This window comes from Monodon monoceros, unplaced genomic scaffold, assembly GCF_005190385.1.
Source record: "Monodon monoceros isolate NGI ecotype Baffin Bay Population unplaced genomic scaffold, NGI_Narwhal_1 Super_Scaffold_14, whole genome shotgun sequence".
Taxonomy (NCBI): domain Eukaryota; kingdom Metazoa; phylum Chordata; class Mammalia; order Artiodactyla; family Monodontidae; genus Monodon; species Monodon monoceros.
In genome coordinates this window covers 28,019,832-28,036,066 of record NW_021703770.1, presented here as the reverse complement: position 1 = coordinate 28,036,066, position 16,235 = coordinate 28,019,832, and the positions used below count along the sequence as shown (strand labels likewise).

The 16,235-nt window shown below is 33.0% G+C and overlaps 1 protein-coding gene across 10 annotated transcripts in view; it reads left to right on the top strand.

The window, feature by feature from the left end:
* Nucleotides 1-16,235, top strand: part of OXR1 (oxidation resistance 1) — a 719,190-nt gene that overhangs the window by 635,958 nt on the left and 66,997 nt on the right. For 9 of the 10 annotated variants that reach the window (XM_029222485.1, XM_029222484.1, XM_029222488.1 and 6 more), the window contains 4 exons: nt 527-609; nt 5,497-5,604; nt 7,244-7,357; nt 15,311-15,463. In XM_029222485.1, the coding sequence (XP_029078318.1) occupies nt 527-609; nt 5,497-5,604; nt 7,244-7,357; nt 15,311-15,463 (458 nt within the window). The remainder of the gene's footprint in view (nt 1-526; nt 610-5,496; nt 5,605-7,243; nt 7,358-15,310; nt 15,464-16,235) is intronic. The other variant, XM_029222490.1, reaches the window with a different exon arrangement.

The following is a 16,235-nucleotide window of genomic DNA, read 5'->3' as shown; positions in this document are numbered from 1 at the left end:
TGTATATGAAAGAGTATCTTAATCTACTTCATGGTATATGTAAGGAATTCAGTAATTTAATACAAAAGACAACTCTGTCTTTTACTATGATTGTAGAAGTAGAAACACTGTGAAGATTAATGTTACATATTTCAGAATTGGTTTGGTTAATAATAATAATCTTCAAATATAGTTTTATTATAATCAGGTTAGATGTGTTGAAAGATATGGCCCTTAACTTACTTTTTAATACCTTCCTTTCAGCTGACAGTTACTTAGGTTTTGAATTGACTTCCAGTTAGGTTTTGAATTGACTTCCAGTTATTAATAGTGTTTCATACTGGTCAGTTCGTAAAGCAAGCAGGAAGGAAGTACATTTACTTATTTTGATACTCGGTTGTATTTTAGAGTAGAGAATCCTACGTAGCAAGCTGTATTACTGGTGAATCCAGTAGATATCTGCCCAGTGAGCTCTATTTAGCAGTCCTTGACATTACTGTGAAAGGAAAATGAATTTAATAGAGTTTTGCATCATTTTTTTTTTCAGACACTGGCCAAAAGAAGACCCTAGACAAGAAAGATGGGAGAAGAATGTCTTTTCAGAAACCCAAAGGGACTACTGAATATACTGTAAGTTATTTGTTTTGAAAAAGCTGATATCTCTTTGTGATAGTCTTATTTGAGACATTCTTTGTTTATGCTGTAAATAAGACAAAGGTTCCTAATTGCCTTATTTTAAAAACCTGTACACCACTTTCGATAACTGCTTTACTAATAATAATGATACTTCAGTTCTTAACTGTATTTTAGGATCTTTTTTCCTTAAAGGAAAATTTTATTAAGTGTGATATAAAGATAATTATTCTAGCAAATTTAACAAAATGATAATTTACTTGGAGTTAAAGTTCCTGTGGTACAATAATTTTTTATTAGGTTAGACTTTTAGGGAAATATTTACTTTTTTAGAAATGTGATCTTCATTATATTCCCAGCAGTGCTAACGATAATGAAAATGGCAGATAGAATACGGAAAAAACAAGTTGCTATTAATTTTCCAGAATAACCTCTCACATTAGATTATTTACACTGATTTATGGCTAAGTTTCTGTGTTCTTGAAATGACCCTCAAATTTCCTTGCAGTCAGCTTTTCATATTTCTGGTTACTGTGGAAAACTGAAGTGAGAAATGTACTTTAGTCTGTGATATGCTGCTTCTTTGATTGAATGTAAATGTTGTTAGATAATTTTAACATGTTAAAAATCTCTTATTTTAACTGAGCTTAATTTTGTGTTATTCTAATATGTTATTGTAACTGTATTAAGAAGAAAATAGCAAGTTGAAACAATTTATACATTTGTGTCATCATGAAGTCTTCCAATCTTGGTTTGAGTCTTGATTATTTTTCATAAATTCTAAAAATTGAACAAATTATCAAAACCTTGAGTTATACTTTATTTTCATATACTGTATAATTGACAGTTTGAGATTTTAAGTATTTTAAAAAGGTTTGAAACCAGATAATTTAAGGTAGAATTATATTTACTACTATCAAAAGAATCTCCTCTTAAGCATATTATAAACTCGAGTGTGCTTGTACCTTCTCTGCATGATTGAGAAATTGAGAATATAAATTCAGACAGTAAAATATTGAGTAATGTAGTTTGATGTATTCATTAGTGTTTATTAAGACATAAGACTGTAGGCATAAGGCATAAGATGTTACCTACATACGTAATCCTGTGGTTTTGAAGAATTACAAAAGTTTAGTTGGTTTTGAATTCAGGAGTTTACCAATTTTGTTCTTGTAATTCAATAAAACTTGTGTTATCGGTAGCAAATTTAAATTTAAATTAAGAACCATTATTTTGGGCAAAGGTTAATTGAAACTTGGCCATTTGTATCCTTGGGTTCTGCATCAATGGATTCAACCAACCATGGATAGAAATATTTGGGGGAAAAAAATCCCAGAAAGTTCCAAAAAGCAAAACTTGAACTTCCCTTACTGGCCACTATTTACATACATTGTATTAGGTATTATAAGTAATCTAGAGATGATTTAATGTATATGGAGGATGTGTGTAGGTTATATGCAAATAACTATGCCATTTTATATAAGGGACTTAAGCACCCATGGATTTTGATATCTGTGGGGATCCTGGAACAAATCCCCTGGGATACTGAGGAATTACTATATATTTTTTCTTATGTTATAAATGACCTTTGGGAAATAATCAGTTACTGATAAGAAAAGCTATAAAACATCCTCTAGGAGATCTTTGTTTTCATTTTTTATCCCTTTGTTTTTTCCCGATGCCATATCCTAAAGATAGAAACACATGTGTTTCTAAAACTAAGATATTACTGTCTTCTATTCTTATTATAATTTGTAAAATCTTCATATAATATCTTTATATAAGGTACATAACATGATTTTTGTATTTGGGAAAAATATATTTTTCTGTATTTCTTTTGAAATCTTTCAATATCACAGTGTACTCTCAACATTTACTTATTCTAAAATATTTATGGTTTAGCTTAGATGTATTTTCGGACCACCTAAATATAGTATAAATTAGTCATTGTACCTTAGGTAGCTTTAAAGTTAGAATCATACATAAAAAAAAACATACATATATATTACGTATGTGTTTATATATGCACATACACGCACAGTTTTTAACTATAAAATTACTTTCAGTAGGATCAAGTAGACCTTGAAAATGCTATACATAACCATTTTCTTCCTAGTTAATTTAATATCCCTGTACCATTCTACCGAAAGCCTTGTCTAAGGTCACTAATGATTTTCTAATTATCAAACCTGGTGGCTTTTTCTTTGTTGTTGCATACCACTCACTGTTCCTTCTTTCTTGTTTTACTTTCCTTCTCAATGTTCTTTAATGTACCTTTCAGTGAGGATCTGTGAATGGATAATCAGGCAGTGTCTGAAAAGTCTTCAGTGCACCCTCATTCCTGGTAGTTGAGCTGCCTATAGATTATTAGGTAAACAGTTATTTTCTGTCAGCACTTTTTTTTTTTTTTTTTTTTTCCCGGATGCGCAGGCTAAGTGGCCATGGCTCACGGGCCCAGCCGCTCCGCGGCATGTGGGATTTTCCCGGACCGGGGCACGAACTCGTGTCCCCTGCATCGGCAGGCGGACTCTCAACCACTGAGCCACCAGGGAAGCCCTCTGTCAGCACTTTGAATGTAGTTATCTATTATCTTATGCCCTTCTGTTGCCTTTTTATTTTTGTTCATTTCTAGGCAGTCTTCTTTTTTTAGATTGTTTTCTGAAGTTTACTTCTTGTCCTTACAGTTCTATAGTGCCACTGTGATAAGTCTAGATTCAGACAAATTTTTATCTTACTTACTGTGTTTCTTCACTCTAAGGAATCATGCCATTCATAAATTCTGGAAAATTATCAGCCATTATTTCTTTGATTATGTACTCTCCTTTCTCAATTTATTCTAGAAACTAATTGTACTACATTTTGCTATCATTATGCTTCATTGCCCTGTTCTTGCTAACATTTTGACTGTATCTTACACCTCTTTCACTGGTTGTTCTGCTCTTGTTGATTCCAAATGTGAGTGGTTCCTTGTATCTTTTCACTTTCCCATTTACATTCTGCAACTTGGAGAACTTAAGAACTTTACTATATGAAGTAAGACCCAAACTTTTTTCTATTTCTGCCTTTCTAGATGCTTACATTTCCTACCACCACTTCATATTTAACAAATTATAGCAAACCTTTCACCAGTTTTTTCTTCATTCTTGCCTAATGCTTTATTTTCTTGTTTCTATTTTCCTTCAATCTGTTGTTCATCCAGGTTGGAATTTTTGGATTTAGCATCAGTTGATCATTAATGTTTGCACCTCTGACGTAATACAACTACTGCTCTATTACAACTTCATTCAATCCATTCCTGTTTTCTCTTGAGTCTTATCTGAAAATCTTATACCTTTATCTCTTTCTTTACATTTGTATGACCTTAAGGATGATCTGCTGCTGTAGTATTACATTGGTTTTTCTGCATCCATTCTCTTGTGTCATTAATCATAGACCTGTAGCCATTAATCTAAGATGCCACTCGGCCATGTAACTTCCTTGCTTCATATTGGTGTTTTTATTACTTTCATTACCACAACTGATAGGATCATTGTGAAGATGAAATGTGTGTTAATTAATAAGAACTTTGTAAGCTTCCAGATGTTTCTGCAAAGTAAAATTGGTTTATAGAGAGCTTTTACATACATTATCTCAATAAGGTAGGTGACATACCATCTCATTTCATAGATGAGAAAGTTTGCATGGAAGAAGAGAGCAGGGCTAGATTATTAGTCTGTGTCTTTGGCATCAATTTGGTTTTACAAAACCATTAAAGAAAAAATATATATTGTTTGTTTGTTTGTTTGTTTTTACCCCCACATACATATCTACTTTTCCTGATTTTCGAAGTCTTTTACAGTCTAATTCAAAATGCCTGATTCAATCTCATCCTTTTTTTGAGATCTGGCTCTACTTACCTTCCTAAAATCCTAAATTCATGAGTGTACCCTGGATGGTTTAGGAGGAAGAGATAGTATCCCACAAATGTGTTTTGTTCTTTTCTGTCTCCTAATATGTCAGTTCTATTCTCTTCATTTTGAATGTTCTTCCCTACTCTCTACTTCTCAAATTCCTACCCGTTCTTCAAGATAGCTTTAAATCTTTTCCATAAAGTCTTTCTTGGACAATTTGGAGCAAATATGTTGCTCTGTCTGCTCAGAGCTTCTGTTGCATTTGTTGTTTCACTTAAATTGCTCTTTATCTTTTATATAACCTTTTTTGTCTTTCTTATTTTCTAACTAGATTGTAAATCCCTTATGCACTAAAACCACTTCATTGGACTTCATCATTCTCTACAGCGATGCTTTATGTATAGAGAACTCTAAAGGAATACATTGATCAAATGACTTTCTTTCAGGATAATTGACAATTAAATCCCATGATTTAAGATTTCTATAAATATGATCATTAAAATATACTAATTCAAAAACATATTCCTCAGCTTTCGTTCAAATATATTTTCTAATTTATCTATTTAAATGGAAGATTATGTAAAGATCATTAGAAACAGCACTTTAAGTTTAATACAGGCATACTTTGCTAAAGTAAAATTAGCTTCTAGAAGTTACATATGTTTTACAAACTATTTATATTGTTTTAAAGTCTTTGTAAAATAAAAATCACTTGTTTGTGTTTTGAAAATTATATTTTGTATTTTGAAATTGCTTGAAGTAGAGGCCTACATGTAATTGTGATGTATTATGATAAAGCATATACTCTGTATCATAATAGGTTGAGATCAGTTGCTAACAAACACAAAATTTGTCAAGTTATCCTATCTCTAAAGATGGAAATACCAGTTATTAGTCAAATGTAAAATTGGTCCATAGACATATTAATGATCATTAAACCTCATCGTTTAGTTTTTCTCTTTTAACAAATTAATTTTTTTTTTCTCTTAAACAGGTTGAATCAAGTGATTCTTTGAATAGTATAGCCCTGAAATTTGATACAACGCCCAACGAACTTGTTCAGTTAAATAAGTTATTCTCCCGAGCAGTTGTTACTGGACAGGTATCTTTTTTTTAATGCATTGATGGTTAGAAGCATCAGTTTTAAGACAGAAAGTATCCATTGCAATACAGTTAATTTAAGAAGAGTAATTTTATGCACACTTTGAACAAATCACATTGGTTCTAGAAGAGAAAATTAAATGTCACTTATATCCATGTGAATTTTTCTTAATACATATTGAAAATAACTGTTGTCTTTTCAAATATAGTTTTAAAGAGCTTTAAAAAATATTCAAAGCAGTACATGTACCTGATAAAAAATTCAAACTTTTTTAAAGGTAGTTTATCTCAGACTTACAGTTTCCTTTTCCAGAAGCAACCACAGTTACCAATATGTATCCCCTTCCAAAAATATTCTAGCCTTTCTTTCTTCTTTAAAAAAAGTAAATAACTTTGATTCTGGAAAAATGTTCTGTTGAAGCATAACTCAATCTCAGACTTTTTCATGTATGTAAAGTATTGCACTCTATTAATATATAGGCATGCCTTGGAAATATTGTGGATTTGGTTCCAGACCACTGCAGTAAAGCAGATATCACAATAAAGCGAGTCATAGAATTATTTGGTTTCCTAGTGTGTATAAAAGTTATATTTATACTACACTGTAGTCTGCTAAGTGTGCAATAGCATTATGTCTAAAAAAAGTACATACCTTGGGTTTCCCTGGTGGCGCAGTGGTTGAGAGTCCGCCTGCCGATGCAGGGGACAGGGGTTCGTGCCCCGGTCCAGGAGGATCCCACATGCCACGGAGCGGCTGGGCCCGTGAGCCATGGCCGCTGAGCCTGTGCGTCCAGAGCCTGTGGTCCGCAATGGAAGAGGCCACAACAGTGAGAGGCCCACATACCGCAAAAAAAAAAAAAAAAAAAGTACATACCTTAATTTAAAAGTACTTTATTGCTAAAAAATGGTAACCATCATCTGAGCTTTCAGAGAGTCATAATCTTTTTGCAGCAGTCACTGATCACAGATCACCATAACAAATATAATAATAATGAAAAGTTTGAAATATTGGAAGAATCACCAAAATGTAACCCAGAGACAGGAAGTGAGCAAATGCAGTCGAAAAATGGCACTGATAGACTTGCTTGACACAGGGTTGCCACAGTCTTTCAGTTTGTAAAAAACGCAATATCTGCGAAGTCCAATAAGATGACACAGTAGAACGACGTGTGCCTGTATTATGGTTTAAGCAAGCACAGTAGGCTTTAGACTTTCTACTTTTTTGCTATGTAAACATTGCTCTAGGAAACATTCTTGTTTGTTTCTCTTTTTCTTTATATGCACGTATATCTATAAAGTCAAGTCCTAGAAGTAAAATGGCTCAGTTAAAGGATATGTGCATTTTAAGTTTTGCTGGCTGTTGACAAATTGTCCTTTAAGGGGAACACCTATAATTTTTAAGAATTACTGTTGCCCTTCACTGTTGCCCACAGTTTGTGTTATCAAACTTATCTAAATTAAATATCTTTTTTAAAATTTTGTTAACAGTTATTTCGGTAATAAACATTCTTTTAATCTGAAGGTTTTAATTTTTACAATTTATTTCTGAAGGTCATTGTTAATGGTGCTCACTTAGAGAATACCATCTGATTATTAATATTTTAGTTTGACTAAATCTTTATGTGAATATTTTCTTCCAGGTTTTATATGTTCCTGATCCTGAATATGTCTCCAGTGTTGAGAGCTCCCCGTCTCTAAGCCCCATAAGTCCTTTGTCACCAACATCATCCGAGGCTGAACTTGATAAGACCACTGTAAGTTTCTCTTCTTTTCAAAGCTATCAAGAAATGTCACTGTATTTGTATATATCACCATTTTTTTAATCCTACTTTGCCTATGGCTTGAACGAAATTTTACCTTTTTAGTTTGTTAATTAAATTTGTAAATCCCGGTTTTTAAAGTGAAACATTCTTATTAAATCAGACAGCTTAAATGGATTACTGTTGGTGGTAGTAGTAATCCAAAGATATTCATCAGCCCTTTTATGAATATCATATAATAATTTAACTAAGACAGGAATTTTACTTAACAAGCATGAGTATATCATGATAGGAAGTCCACGTCCAATTTGATTTTGATTTTTTTTTTTTTTTTTTTTGTGGTACGTGGGCCTCTCACTGTTGTGGCCTCTCCCGTTGCAGAGCACAGGCGCCGGACGCGCAGGCTCAGCGGCCATGGCTCACGGGCCCAGCCGCTCTGCGGCACGTGGGATCTTCCTGGACCGGGGCACGAACCCGAGTCCCCTGCATCGGCAGGCGGACTCTGAACCACTGTGCCACGAGGGAAGCCCCCAGTTTGATTTTTATTTGAGTTTCTGTGAATGTTTATATAATACTTAAAACTCTTGAGTTCATTATTGGCACACTTTAAAAAAATAAATTATGGGGACTTCCCTGGCAATCCAGTGGTTAAGACTACGCACTTCCACTGCAGGGGGCGTGGGTTCGATCCCTGGTCAGGGAGCTAAGATCCCACATGCTGCACAGCACTGCCAAAGGAAAAAAAAAATTATTATCTTGGTTGTTCTTCAGAATATTAATTCGGAGTAACTAATAGTATATTAATTTATCTAGCATTTTAAAGGAATAGATGTTCTATATGTTACATTTTACAAATGAATTCCGAGGAAAAAACTTTAATAATTTTGATTAAAATTCCTCTGACAGGAATTATGTTTTTTGTGCCTTTCCTGTGTGAATTAATACTAATCATAATTTCCCATTTTCATAATGACCCAATGATTATGTTTACATGTAAAAGGTTATTTCTCCATTAACTGGCTAGACTCCTGTGAGAGATTCTTCTGTGTTGCTGTGCTGATTTTAGGAGACATCCTTTTCTCTGCCCCAATTTGCACTCAAAGTTTAGGATACCAAATGGCATACTGGTAACAAAACACAAATTATTAATGTTAATTTGCCTATAAATTATTAGGAATTATTAGTTTCTAAGCTGTAGTATTAGACTAGTTCCACTTCTCTCATGGAGTAAAGGACATGATATTATTAATAAGTATTTGTCTCCTTGCCTAGGGACTTTTTTCTATGTGTTTGTGGTGAGAGAGAGAGGGAGGGAGGGAGAAAGGGGGCCTTTTTCAAATGTTTTATTTGCTGGCTATCTTGTAAAAATGACAACTACTTTAGAATACAGCTACATGAAAGGAATATATTACATTTATTCTCATCATTGACGAAAATGGAAGTCAGTTTCTAATGATACTGGACCAAACGGTTACTGGACCTTTTTGAACATGGCCATGCCATTGTCCCATGGGACTTAACAGATATATTCATAAGGGGCAATGACAAAGGAGAGCAGTGTAGCCTTCGGTTAATTTAGCTTGTGTTCCATACCCTAAAGCAAAATTGTGAAAAGCTAGACTACTTACCTGAATTAGGATTCCAACGCGGATAGTCTGAGTCCAGAGCCCATGTTTTTTTACTAGCACTTTATAGCTGGAAATTGATAGCTCAGAAACTACTATCGATCAGTAAATAATTGGACCCAACCCAAAAAGATAAGTAATATTCAATCATTGTGAGTGTAGTAAAACCTGTCACTTTTGCACTGTCATTTTGTAAAATTTTTTTAATCTAACATTCTTTTGTAAATATAAAAACCTCTTGTTTATCTCCTTTGATTTCTCCTCTCTGCATCTTAAATTTATTTATTATGCTAATGCCATTTTAGGCTAGAACTACTAGTGTGATAAATTTAGGATGGAATTCAGAGGGAAAAAAATTTTAAATAAATAATATGGAAAAGTGAAATGGTTTTAAATAGTTTTTAATTTCTGCTATGTTACTATACTCCACTGAAAGATGGGCCAGCAGATAGTTGTATTCTCTTTAATATAAAGCACTCTTTAGTATACTCTAATAAATCTAAAAGATGATACGAAAAGTAGAGTACTTACAATGTGGTAAGAAAATATAATTTTGAAATTATATTTCATGGTAGTAAGAAAATATAATTTTGAAAAAAATACTACTAAGAGATTCTATGGAAGGCCTAGAAGGTCTTACAGGAGAAAATATATAAAGCATTAATAGAGTTTAGGCACATTAAAAGCTTCTTTTTAAGCATAGGCAATTATTCTGCTACAGTTACTATTAACATTTAAAAAGTACTTACTATGCATTTATTAATGAGGAAACTAAGGCATAGAGAGAATGAGTAATTTACACAAGGTCACATACTTAATGAGTGGTAGAGCTGAGATTTAAACCCTGACAGTCTACATCCAGGTTTTGTGTTATATTCTTAACCACTTTTTGAACTAATTGATGAAAGGGTAAGGATTAGCAGTACAGATTCTCTGTGACTGAGACATACAATCTAAAATTAAAATATATGTGTCCCAAATTGTAGAAACTAGAAAGTTTGTAGTAAAGAGCTTTGTGGAAGTAATGTAGCAAATTTTTGCTTACCAAAGCAAAAATAAAAGTAAAGCAGATAATCGGAAGTATTGTTTAAAATGATTAAAAGGTGAACAAAAGCATTGCTTTTTTTTCTCAATATTTAAGATTCTCTGGACTTTTAAATATGTTGTTCTTCTGTTTATGTAACTTAAAAAATTATTATTTGCCTGTATTAATTTCCTAGGATTGCTGTAACAAAGGATTACAGAATGGGTGGTTTAAATCAGAAACTTACCTCACAGTTCTGGAGGCTAGATGTCTGGAATCAAGATGTTGGCAAGCACCTTGTGGGGGAGGATCCTTCCTTGCCTCTTCTAGCATCGGGTGTGGGCCCACAATCCTTGTCATTCCTTGTCTTGTTGGACAGATTTCTCCAGTTTCTGCCTTTGTAGTCACATGGCTGTCTTCTCCTTGTGTGTTTGTGTCTTCACATAGTGGTCTCCTCTTCAGATAAGGAAACCAATTAAATTGGATTAAGGGTCCACTCTGCTCCTCCTGTGTGACTTCAGCTTAACTCACTTCATCTGTGAAAAGCTGATTTCCAAATAAGGTCGCATTCTGAGGTAGGGGGTTAGGACTTCAGCATATCTTCTTGGGTGACACAGTGAAGTGTCATAATGTTGCCTTTTATAAAATTTCAAGAGAACCACGTTGTTTAGTCAGGGAACTTTAGAAGGTTTTCTAGCTCTAGTCAAATAAGATTTTTTTTAAAAAGACATTCAGTGACTATTCTCTTTACGTATAGATGAGAAAATATATAAAAGAGTGATGTTAATTTCTTACAGGGTTTTGGGGATCTTGAGAATATTTGTGAAATCTAATAAAATAAACCTCCCTCTATTTTAATTACACTAATCACCTAATTCATTGACATCCTGAACTTATATACCTGAAAACAGACATTAAAGTAATAGCACACATGCAAGAAGTTAAAAAAATTTTAGTTAGAAATATCAATATAGTTTGAAGAGATTAAATATAGCATATGCTTCAAAAATTGTTCTCACATATGCCATCCTTAAACTCGTCACAAGCATTCCTCTCCCCTCTTTCCCTTCTTCCTTACTTCCACCTCCTTCCTCTCTCTCTCTGTGTATAATATTATATATTTAAACTTAAAGTAAATTTAAAATCACTAAAATATATAATATATAAAATATATTTTATCTGATATATAATATATAAATTATGATTTTAAATTTCATGCTTTTAAACCTAAATTTTCATATGTAAGTATACTTTATTATATAATAAACATAAGCTTATATATTACATATTATATTAAAATAAAGTTAAACAACTATAAATGCCGTATGTATAAATAACACATGAATTATATGTTACCTATATATTGTATAATATAATTTAGCTTTGGTGCTTTTAAACTTAAATACCAGCAGTTTATTAGGGAATTATAATTTTTTAATATGTACTTTTCAAATGATGGTGCTATAATTATACCTTAGTCTTACATTCTTAGAACAAAATTTTATATTTGAAATATGTGAAAACATAAAACTTCATAGTACGACTTTGTATTTATATAGATTTTTAGGAAAGCATTTCTTTATATAGAAGAAATCTCTGTATTTGTCATATCACAAATAAATAGTTAAATTACTGGGTGAGAGTTTTCTTCTAGATTCTGAAAGCAAGCATTGTTCTCATAATTAGAATTTAAAAATTGATGCTTCTTTGCTTTTTAACCTGGTTGCTAAAAAGCTCAGTGCCAGATCCAAAACTCCAAGTGCAACACTTAAAATTGCATTTTATTTTTTCTTCACTCTGATATTTTTATTTTTTATTTGTATTGTATTTTATTCTGTATGTTTGTTTTAAGAGCCTCAAATTCTTAAGAAGTGGAGTTTAAATAAATTCTGAGAGTGATAGTTAAGCATAACAATTTATAGGAAGTAAATGGTACCCATCATATTTATTGGATTGAGTGAAGAAACATAATATTCACTGCTTTAAAAATAAACGTTTTATTTTAGATTATATATTATATATGTTGTATGAAATAAATATAAATGTTGGTATTTCTGTGCCTGTATGGTTTTTCCTTCTCAAATTTTGTATGCCTTACCTACATGTTACCAGAGAACATTTCTATGTATTTTCAATCACTAAAGAACAAAAACTCCATAAAGCCAAGGCAACATGGGAAAAGGAGAGTTTGGAGTTGCTAATTAGCTTATGGTAATGATTTATAATAATACTCTACAAATTATATAATATTTAATCATATTGTACAAAAAAGATGACCATAAGTCAACCTTTTTGGGTCACTTGTCATAGCATTGCTTTCCTTTTGCACATTTGAACAATTGAGGTGACAATTGAGGCTTGATAAATAGATGTTTATAATCCTATATTTTTAAGGACCTTTCCATCCCTAGTGGCTAAAACAAAATTGCGCAAAGAAGCTTCAGAAAGCGCTCAAATAAGCTTATTCAAATCACCTTATTAAGAAACAGAATCTGTAAATTCACAGAGATATGGAGATACTGATACTTTGGATCATGTACATGTATGTAAGTTAAAATGAGGTCTGATTATGATTTCTCTAGACAACTTTGATCTCTTTTAAAGAAATACTCTTTTGTGCTATACTTTGAGCATTCGTTAAGCTAATCTCATGTATTCTTTTTAATAGGATTACTTTGACAAGTTGGGATTGCTATTGATACTGAGTTGTAGAATTTGAGACTTTGAGGGAACCTCAGAGATCATGTTGTTCTATGAGGTGTATGTGTAAGGAAAATATTTGACAATGTACCCTGATACAGTTTCTGTGAATAATATGGTTATTTAGTAGATACTGTTGTCACCTGATTTGGGAGTAACTGAACAGTCATAGACAAAATTTGTGTATTGCTTTGTGCCAGTTTGCAGGGGGCCCTGTGATGGCTCTGTATTGGCTTTTTTTTTCCCCTCTGCACACAATCTTGTAGAAGAATGTTTGAAATGGAAAGCATATAGTAGTGCAGTTAAGCTCACTAGTTCATGTGTTGGCAACATGGGTTTTCATCTCAGCTTCTTCTTACTCATTGGGCAAGTTACTGAATTTGGACAAGCATACGTTTCCTTAAAAATTAAGGTAATAGTATATACCTTATGAGTGTTTTGAAAATGAAATGGTCTTTATAATGTACTTAAATATAAAGGTATTCATAAATATCAATTAATATTATTAATGTCCCTTATTTAATTATCTGTGCTAAATGAATTTATATATGATATGAAACTCTTAGATACAGTAACTACCAGAGACAACAGGATGAATGTAAAGTTATTAGTTTGTATCACAAAATGAAAAGATTGATAATAATGCTATAACAGTATCATGCAGCTGTTAAAATATAATTCCATTTTAGGTTTTTTAAAAATATAATTATATCAAATGTAGCTGTTTTGCAGTGTTCTGAACTGGTCTACCTTCAAAAAATGTCTGTTGAGTATCTCCCCAAGTGCTTGGGATTCAGCGCTATATTTTAGGAAGGGTATATGAAATTTAGAAAGGAAGTCTACAAATTCTGTCCTATATAGGACAGAATTTAAGGAATTAGATCCATTTATTAGAGTAGAAAAAGTTATGTTAAAATTTGATAGTTCTTTTCAAGTATCTCAAAGTCTGTGAGACTGAAGAGGAAGCAGTCTTATTTATTATTTCAAAAGGGCAAATAATAACTATTAGGTATTAATTACAAAGTGACAGATTTTAGTTCAAAGCTCTGAAGAACCTTGCTACTATGAAAACTATTATATAAGGCATTGTGCATTTACTTATAAGGTATGAAATGCCTCTGTGGAGGTATTTAAAACAAAGATTAAAAGGCATCTGTCTAACCTTCCTACATTTATACAGAATATTGAACTTTGGGAAAACTATGAGTTCTGTGAACTTGGATAGAAAAAATTTTAAGTGAAATCTAACATTTTTAAAGATTAAGAATATAAGCAGCAAACTATAGAAAAGCACCAGGGATACCTGTGACTTTGTCCCCAATGGAACTCACATATTTTCAGTTCTTTTTTTTTTTTTTTTTTTTTTTTTATGGTACGCGGGCCTCTCACTGTTGTGGCCCCTCCCGCTGCAGAGCACAGGCTCCAGACGCGCAGGCTCAGCGGCCATGGCTCACGGGCCCAGCCGCTCCATGGCATGTAGGATCTTCCCGGACCGGGGCACGAACCTATGTCCCCTGCATCGGCAGGCGGACTCTCAACGACTGCACCACCAGGGAAGCCCTAGAACTCACATATTTTCAAATCAATTTAGAGTTGTTGTAGATATCACAGAATGTTGTTTATGGCCATGTACTTCAAAATTATCGTTATGAGTCATCACTAGATCTTGTTATTTAATGTATTAATAAAGAAGCGTATATACTATAAATAAATATATCTCTGATTAAAAAGTGTTTTGATAATTGTTTCGATATAATTGTTTTTCTTTGTAATTCTGTATTTTGAGTATTAAAAAAAAACATTCTGAAAAGGAGGTCTATAGGCTTCACTGTGGGAATGGTCCATGGCATCAAAAAAGTTAAAAACCTATGATCTAACTAATTAATACTTTGTAAAATGGTACTGATAAATTCTTTATAGCTTGAGATTTTAACAGGCTCTTCAATGAATGGATTCTGCAGAATTCCTAGGTTTCACAGACAAGCACTCACCTTTTCTCTGCTCCCAGCACCTGAGGGATATATTAAATGATCAGGACTAGTGATTTGATTCAGGAGCAACTGAATGTGTATGTGTGTGTGTACACACACACACACACACACACACACACACACACACACATATAATAACCAGTATATATATATTCCCATTAAAAAAATCATTAAAAAATGTGTTTAAGCTGTATTAGAGATCTTTACCAAATGTAAAAGAAGTGACATTCTTTCCCATATTTTTTTTTTTTTTGCGGTACGCGGGCCTCTCGCTGTTGTGGCCTCTCCCGTTGCGGAGCACAGGCTCCGGGCATGCAGGCTCAGCGGCCATGGCTCACGGGCCCAGCCACTCCGCGGCATGTGGGATCCTCCCGGACCGGGGCACGAACCCGTGTCCCCTGCATCGGCAGGTGGACTCTCAACCACTGCGCCACCAGGGAAGCCGTCTTTCCCATATTTTTTTACATAAAAACGTTTTGAGCTGTTCTACAGAATGTGATGAGAAGGAAGAACACTTACTGGGGAGAGCTATGCATTTGCATTTAACAATGTGCTTAGTTTTATTTAGTTCTCTGAAGTGTCTTTATCTTTTTTTTTTTTTTTAAAGAATCCTGGTGTAGTCCACCCGAAAGAAGAAACTCTCTCATCTGCTTTTACTGGCATTCGACCTGCACGAGTTGTATCTTCAACTTCTGAGGAGGAAGAAGCATTTACTGAGAAATTTCTTAAAATTAATTGCAGATATATTACCAGTGGCAAGGTAATGGATAAAACTTTAGAAAAAACTTTTAATCATTTTTTATTTATTACTAAAATATGACAGTTTTGCATTTACATTTTTAGTCATCAGCATCAGCACATGATCAATTTTAAATAATCTTGTGAAGTAGGCAGTCCTATTCCTTCTTCACAGGAAAAAAAAAAAAAACTTTCAGAAAAGGTTAATGAGTCCAGGGTTTCTCTATCCTGGCTAGAATTCAAACCCAGTTTGAATCTGTGTTTTATCTACCATACGTTGCTGCTTTTCTAAAACAGAGAACTTCTAGTCTGCAAAGGGAATTATAGTAAAGTACAGTAGTATTCAAAATAAACTCTAGGTGTTGCAAAGAAAGTAATTATAGTATGATACCCACTTGAGAAGTCACACGTGAGAACCATTTCTTTATAGTCGTAATTCATAAATTATGGGTATTTGAAATAGGTGTTTAGTGCTATAAATTTCCCCCTATGTACTGTTTTAACTGAATCCACAGTCTTGATATGTTGTATTTTCATTTTCTTTCAGTTCATAATACTTTCTCTTTATTTCTTTTTTGGCCCATGGAATATTTAGAAGTTTCTTAGTTTCCAAATATTTGGTATTTTTCAAGATATCTTTCTGTTACTGATTTCTGATGTTTTTCCATGTGGTTAGAGAGCATACTACTATTTGTAGGCTTAACGTTTAATGGTGCAGAATGTATTATATCTTGATATGTGTTACACGTGCACTTGGAAAGAATGTGTATTCTGCTGTTGTTGGGAGAAATAGT